This window comes from Austrofundulus limnaeus, unplaced genomic scaffold (genome assembly GCF_001266775.1).
Source record: "Austrofundulus limnaeus strain Quisiro unplaced genomic scaffold, Austrofundulus_limnaeus-1.0 Scaffold472, whole genome shotgun sequence".
Classification (NCBI taxonomy): domain Eukaryota; kingdom Metazoa; phylum Chordata; class Actinopteri; order Cyprinodontiformes; family Rivulidae; genus Austrofundulus; species Austrofundulus limnaeus.
In genome coordinates, this window is record NW_013952874.1 from 338,111 (window position 1) to 346,358 (window position 8,248).

The 8,248-nt window shown below is 36.5% G+C and overlaps 1 protein-coding gene across 1 annotated transcript in view; it reads right to left on the reverse strand.

Annotated features, from left to right (window-relative positions):
* ero1a (endoplasmic reticulum oxidoreductase 1 alpha) overlaps nt 1–8,248 on the reverse strand; it is a gene marked incomplete in the record, with an annotated part of 18,974 nt that overhangs the window by 6,616 nt on the left and 4,110 nt on the right. Inside the window, 8 exon segments of the mRNA XM_014025390.1 lie at nt 1,217–1,463; nt 1,545–1,637; nt 1,709–1,735; nt 1,825–1,886; nt 4,166–4,286; nt 4,992–5,065; nt 5,851–5,927; nt 6,403–6,447. Coding sequence (XP_013880844.1) covers nt 1,217–1,463; nt 1,545–1,637; nt 1,709–1,735; nt 1,825–1,886; nt 4,166–4,286; nt 4,992–5,065; nt 5,851–5,927; nt 6,403–6,447 — 746 coding nt within the window.

Sequence of the window (8,248 nt, forward strand, 5' to 3'; positions counted from 1 at the left end):
TATTATGGTACCATAATATGGCACAATTGTTATGCTTGTTTGTCTTTGTGTCTATGGTGTATAATGATGTGATTGTGATGCTGTATTTCTGAGTGTTTTATGTGCTGCAGAACAGGAACCTGCTGTAAAACAGCAATTATGCTGAGTCAGGCTTGATTTTTAGTAATCTTTTCCTGTTAAATCAATAAATCAAATCAATCAATTTTTGATTAAAGCAAAGAAAAAATAAAGACTTTTTTCTGTTTCAGCGAGCAAACTAGCATTAAAAAGCAAATTGCACACAGCCTCAGGTTTATAAGGCAGCAAACACCATCTAGACACAACAGCCCATAAATGCATTTTTTTGAACATAAATGATAAAACTGTGGTTTTAGAAAGCTTGATTTGAATGTTCTGATCTAATAAAAAGCTTCCAAACATTCAGAAGTTTGAAGCTGGGAAGTGAAGCGGTGAGGATGTTCGAGCTCATTGGTGACGTGACAGTGATAGCTCTGACACRGTGTTATGAATCACTCTGCTTCAGGAAGTATAACACAGGCTCTGAAGCTTCAGCATCATTTGACCATCACCAGTTTAAAGTCAACTCACATCTCATTGTTAGACATAGATTTTAAAACAAAACCAGAWCCATTAAAAAGAAATGAAAACGGTAATAACCAAATTTGCTCACACTCCAACATCAGGCCAATTTAGACTCACCAATTAATTTAATACACAATTTTTTTAGATAAACATGGAGAAAAACAAATGTCATGATTTGAACCTGGAGCCTATTTGTGAGCGACGCATACATGCATACTGCACTCAGGCTCAATGACTACATTTACAGCCATGACCACTAAAGGTTTGCATCTTTCCACTGACATCCACGCAGCTCTGCAGCCCACCATCATCAGGAAAATTAATTGTTTTTAAACCAATTTTCCTGCAAGTTCCAACTTTTATAAAGATGATGTGTCATGACAATAGGGACATCCTGTTGGAAACACAACAAACTGTATCAGCTTAGCTTAATAGGAAAATTGTTTATAAATTGTATCAAATTAATATCAGCTCAGATCTGGCACATTGAACTGCCAACAAAATAAGAAAAACATAGAATAGAGGTTAAGACTGAAGCTGCAAAAATGTATAAAATAAGTAAACTAAACTGAGAATTGGACAACTAAAGGAGCATCTGTGTGTAAGCAGTTTTATTTTCTATTGCTAGGCTGACCTGGCCAGCTGCAGGATGTCCAGCAGCATCTCTTTGTTCCTCTGGTCGTCCTCTGCTCGGCCGGTGAACAGCTGGAAGGACCTCTGCTGGAAGAAGGGCAGAGACTTGGCCAGCGCTCGCAGCTCGATCAGGTACAGGAAGTAGAGGTTGCGGAGCCTCTTGGGCCCCTCGCCGGCCGTCAGCTCCGAGTCAAAACGTTGCCTGAACTCTGACACGTTGTGACCCCACTTCTTCTGAAACCAACTATCTGAAGCAGAGGAACGGTCAACATGAAGAAAGGATGTACCCCAATCCCAGGAGGAGTGGTACAGCAGTGTGAGAACCTCACCATCCAGGAGGTACCTGGCACTCAGGTGAACGTTGATGCTGGCGTGGAGGCCAGAAATGAGGCGGTAGAACGCTCTCTTTTCCACACACTGACCTGAGAGAGAAACAAATCAACTTTGAATCTGAGCAAAACTCCACAACGTCTGCAGGGGGAGAGCAGCCTACCTTCCAGCCAGCTGTAGAAGGTCCTCGCTGAGAAAACAAAAGGAATCAATCAGACCCATCAGTGCGATATCAGTTACGTCTTTATAGGACAGAAGGCAACATTAAAGATGGCTGACCTTCACTTCCTGAACTGCTCTGATAGGAGTTGGGAACAAGTGGTCGCTTGACGGTGAACGGTCTGTGTGTGGAACATGAGGGGGAAAAGTTCTGTTATAGTCAGTTTTATYATCTTTTCCTCATCATCACATTAGAAAATATTAATAAGTAAACTTCACATCTTAAAATGTCATAACAACAACAGTTTCCAGTACAATATTTGAGTCTCACCAGGACAACTTGCCAGGTACCGATACTCACACTACACCCATCCAAAATGGCAGGACCGGTCACTGTTTTGGCATTTTTACTGCTAAAAATGATAGTCCAACTACAAGTAATGGTTTTTAGAGAGAAGAAAGCACATGAACCAGGGGAGACTTATACACCAGCGTATGAGCCTTCTTCTAAAAGTTCAGGTTGTCAGACTAATTTAAATGCATTACCACCACCATTAGACTGGAAGGTGCTCAGTGGACATTGCTATATTTCTGCCTTTTAATTCAAAACATCACATACAGCGATGGATTGTGAGTAATACAATAGCGTACTGAAGTCTGCTTGGATGCAGGTTTAGCCAAAGGGTGGATCAAGGGTGCAAAGGGGACAGGGTGAAAGACCACTTAAGACAATTGGGACACACTACAAACTCAAACCCTTCAGCGGGAACACATATTTGATGTACATAGGGGTGGAGGTGTCAGTATTAGAACCAGGCCTTTGTCAGCTATAAAACTGACTATTGCTATTGTTTGTTTATCTTGAATTTCACTATTATCATTGCCACACAAATGCATAACCTGAGACAGACAAACTCAAGTTTTAAGTTAATTTGTAAGCAACTGGAAAAACTTTAAAACTATATTCTGAATTGTGTGACATGTAAATAACAACAACAACAACAGCGCAAGAGTCTTTTCAACATTGCTCAAAACTAATCATCGCCTTTAGGTGCAGCCTTTGCCACCATCACACCCTGYCACCATTGAGTCTTTCACAAATAAGTATTTCAGACACAACCCTTTAATTATTTCTCATCTCTCTGACTGCAGTTTGTTTGTTTTGATCTCTTAAGCCCCAAGGGGGTTTTCTTGAAGTTTTTTCTCAAAATACCATGCTGAAATGAGAGTATCTCCGCATTTTTAAAGTCTACTTAAATAATCTTGGTATGAAAATAAAGCTAAATATTGGGAGCTTTTATTAAAAGTGTAAGTATTAAAACAGCTGCTGTGGTTTTAGAGATATTGGGGATGGAACATAATTTATTTAGTTTTTTCCCCCTCCCGTCAGAATAATTTTTGCATTAGACAGTATATAACCTATTTAAAACCATAATGAATCAGGCTAAAAACTCTTGAAAACCATAAATCCACTTGTGGACATTACCTGTGCAAAGATTCATGCWGCTAAAATTAACTGGAGCAAAGTTACAGAGGTTTTAGTAAAGAAATAATTTTGTATTTTGTCATTCTGCACAGGACAGATCATGTAGGTACCATTAATAAATATTAGTAAATTATGTTTTAATTGCAAAAGTGATTTATTTTTTCTTACCTGCCTGAAAAGACTTGTTATTGAATGTTTGCTCTTTTGAAACATTATCCAAACATTTATTTGTCACCATATATATTATATAAAAATAATGAGAAATTATATTTGACTTGGATCATATTCACTCAAAATCAAGTGAAAAAAAAACTTTCAACACACTTTACAACATATTTAGGTATCTACTTTGACTTGCTTTAAAAAAATAACATAGATTTGCTTGAATATATTTACACATTTGCAATTACGCCATTTTGTACAGTTTGTTTACTTTCTGATTCAACTGCTTGACGTTCGAACTGTTTGGTGAAACTTTTAACCAAGATTCTTAGGTTTCTTTTGATACCAAACATGTCCAGGTTCAACTGACAGATCTTAAGTTAAAAGAATTTAAAGGAAATAGAAAACAGAAAAACTGTTTTGCATGGGGCTCAAGAGGTTAAAGTCATTCACCTCTGATCCATCCCCTCTCTGTTCTGGTGTTCCACACGGCTCCGTCCTCAGCCCCCTCTTTTTATCATCTAACTCTTTCCTATTAGTAACATCTTAAAAAATATCCAAATCCACTGTTCCATGGACCGCTGCATTCCGGTTCACTCTTTAACCTAGATTACTGTAACTCCCTTCCACAAATGTCTGACTGCAAATCTGTCCTGTTTTTGTACTCAGCTCAGGATTATTAAACTCATCTTAAGACCAGATGACTTCAACGTTCTAAAACATAAAACTGCATCTTCTCCTCACTATGRCTGCTCCTCACTTTACATGTACAATATAAAGATATGAAGGTGTGTCATCTGTGTTCAGAGTTACTTGAAGCAGTTYTCCTCGTAGATGCTGTTCCAGATCTGCCAGGCCTCTGGTCCTTTGTAGCCCGTGTAGCGCTCAGGGTTCAGCAGCAGGTCGACATACTGGGAGTCAGGTGACTGCTCATCTGGAAAACAGCAACACTTTAAGCCACGATGATGTCACCCATTTGTAAAAGCCCTGTCACGTGATAACATTTTAGATAACTTATTCTAACTTATGAATTGTTTTAATGTCTAAATTACTAATAATAGTGAGATATTTGATCAGTTTGTTAGTATGTCCACACCTAAAAAGGATTTCCAGTTGATTTTTTGATTCCATCTTCAATGTAGATGTCTTTAAAACTTTTACAAGTAGGCATAAGTTGTCTAAAAACAACGATGACAGTGAAATTTGTAGAAGAGCAGAAAGACCTGAAAGCTTAAATAATTAGAAAATAAAAGTTTGAATAAATTGTACTCTCTTATCCATATTTACATATTTTTGAAAAAATAAAATTACTTTTACTCTGCGAAAGCAGATCTATTGTGGAAAAACCGATGCATTTTATTATTATTTACTCATTTCCACTTCTCTTTCCAAAAAACATTTAATTTATAATAATTTCCCCCCAACATTTCAATAAATGCATAAAAATTTAATCTGACTATATGGCCTCTTTTTAAAATCATTTCAAATATGTTGCTAAAATAAAAACTCCTGAGCTATTTTTCAATAACCTCTTAGGATTGTGCAAAGAAAAGACTTTTCTCTAATCTCAACTTTGTACACATTTTGTAATTAAAGAGGTAATCTTTTTATTTGCTGTAATTGATGAATTGAACGGTACCGTCAACGACACAGAACCTCTCGGCTTCATCGTCATGTTTGCTCCAGTTCAGCAAAGCCTTTCGAGTCTCGTCACTGAAAAACAAAGAAAAAGATTCAGTTTGACTCAGTGGAGTCAGTGTCACTGAACATGTCAGAGAAACACAACAATCYGTTTATGATGTAGGTTTTTTTTATTTGATTTATGATTTATTCCAGACATGTCAAATTCATTACATAAAGCATAGTCTGAATCTATATGTCTCAATACCCTTTCACATATCTACACGTGTTTAGAYAACCAAAACCTCTTGTAGCCTCTTGTAAAATAAATAAAATATGAAACCACTTAGACTAATTATACACAAATAAACCCATAAAATAAATATACACCCGATGTGCACACACTTATCTGTGTACACCGACCCAAATACATACACTCACATGAAGCACATAAATCCCATGTCTGAAAAGGAGTAGGAAGAAGTAAAACTTATTTAGTCCTACCCCTATTCACCACTTCATCTGGTTTTCAGTCTTATCAGTTTGTGATGAAAAACAAAACAAACAAAAAATATACACGTATAAAATAATACATAAGGTAATCCAATATTATTCTAATACTAAATTTTAAATTATAAATTCACATCCAGCTACACACTAATACTTATACACACATTTACATGCAGATACACAGCAGGTTTAAAAAGAGTAATCTACAATCTCTAGATTATAACAATCTGTACCTATAATTATTTACCCAACACCACTCCAACTATTCTTCACAACCATAAAAACACACAGTGGTTACATTCTTACATAGACTCTTATAAAAGTGAACGTTTGCAACTAGAAATGTTTTTAAATCAATTAAGACTCACCTCAAAGAGACGTCTACGGCTCCGAGATGTTTCGCCTGTTCGCATTCTTTCGACTGCTCATTGGCCTCAGCTGAGTACTGAAGGTTGAAACAAATAGAAGAACAGAAACAGCCTTTATTGTCCCGCAGCAGCAGATACACACATCAATCCACAGAAACAGATCCAAAATAAAAATAAGAATAAGAATTACTGTACTGGACTATCAAGATGAAATTAGATAAAAATTAAAATAAAAGCAAGATACCGTGCAGAAAAACACAAAATTACAGGAAAAAACAGTCATGACAGACTCATAATTCGAGTATACGTATCATAACACGTAAATAATGTTAATGAAAGCAGGTGTAGGTGCATTACTTTACTGTTTTAACGAAAGAGCAAATGTTTAATTGTAATAAAACTATTCCAACCTCCCATGAAGTTTTAATAATCTTACATCTGTTGGTATTTCCACAATAACAAGTCCTTTCTAAAGCTGGGCTCAGCACTAAAAAAAAAAAAAAAMAAAACGTTGGACAAACCTCAGGGCTATCAGGATCTGATGTGACTCACCTTGTTGTGGGAGGAGGAGGACCGGAGGCCCTCAGGCACCTCGTTCTGTGAGGAGACAGTTTTAATCAGTTTCATGTGAGTTTTCCTTCAACCTGCACCTGATATAAACTGATGTATCTGAATTACAAGTGAAACAAAAGATTTCTGCTACAGTGACTGAATTCATGATCAAACTGGGACTGAAAATACGTCACAGTGATGTGACGGGACCAAACACATTCACAGGATTCAAACTAGAACGTACTTTAAGGTTTAAATTGGTTAATTTAAAACATATTGTTGAGCTGCAGGTCTCCTTTCAGCACTCATTTCTCTAGATTTAATTTAAAGAAGTGTAATCCTTTAAAGAGATCTTGCTCAGCAGTCCTTTAGGCTTTTTAAAAAATCTTTCAATCTAGAACCGACTCATTTTCACAGAAATGTTTGGTTCTTTAAGCCACATCACTCTGATGTTTGGATCATTTAGGCGTAAAAACATTTGTCGCCTCATTACAGACAACCTTAACAATTTGAATCTGAACTGTTAGCCTCTTTGTCACTAGCAGCCTGTCACAAAAATACAATTTCTTTAGCTGAATTATAAGTGTAAATTAGATATATGCTTAGCTTGCAGTTTTTGTACATTTGATTGCATTAAGTTTTTTTGTTTCATTTTTTTCTTTGTTTGTTTTATGAACTAATATTTGTATAATGATTGTATTACCAAGTTTATTGTCATGTCATTGTGATGCTATTGTTAACATGATGTTTTTATGAGGACCCCAGGAAGAATGGTTATTGCTGAGGTAATAACTAATGGGCGTCATTAATAAACTAAACTAAACTACTAACACGGTGAAAGTCTGGTGTCACTTGCTTCAGGGCTGGTCTTGTGGGAACTATCTGTTGCTCTTTAGGACTCACCCTGTTGGTGCAAACATTTTATTTTTTATCCATTAATCCATTAAAATTAGTTATTTTTGGTATTCTTTAATACAGTGGTCCCCTAGCTTTTCAGCTTTTGACCCACAAAATAAAAGCAGCAGAGACCTGTGCCCTCAGCTGTTGTCAGTTCATAAACATTGTTTTCACGGCAAATAAATAGCTTATTACATTATTTTTGTCCATTTTAAGTACACTGTTATAATTTTGTAACAGCAAAGGCTAAAAATGTTTGTCATTTTTTTAGTGTAATTAATTCAAAAAATGTTTTAAAGGACCCCACTGTGGGTCCTGACCCCAACTTTTATACAATTAACTTAAAGGGATCCCCGATTTGTTGTAACATTAGACTTTATTTGATAAACATATATTTTAACTGTAAAATAAAGACTGTAAAAATATTGTAGCCTGTTTAGTTTTTATACTTTTTAAACTAAAAGTTTAAAATATATATTACACGGACGGGGCCATTATATTTACACACAAAGCATTCTGGGTAAATGATGACATCAACTAGGTCATCGGTGCGAGGCTGCTAGCGAGCTATATCCACCCTGAAGGTTAATCTTGGACAATATCTGACGATCGGCTCTTTTAAATGAAACCAGAGAGCGTTGACGTGGATGGAACAGAGCTGCTTCATGGAAGAAGAACCACAGTTTAGCCTGTTAGCTTGAGCGTTAGCCCCAACGCTGTTACCTTATATGTATTAACCTGGCACTAGTGCAACAAACAATCTAAATTGAGGTCCTCCATCCATATTTTCAGTTAGGCTGAGTCATTTTTACCTTCTCCTCTCTGTCAGCGCTCTTTGGTTTCATTTAAAAGAGCTGATCGTCAGATATTGTCCAAGATTAACCTTCAGGGTGGATATAGCTCACTAGCAGCCTCCCGCCGATGACCTAGTTGATGTCATCATTTACCC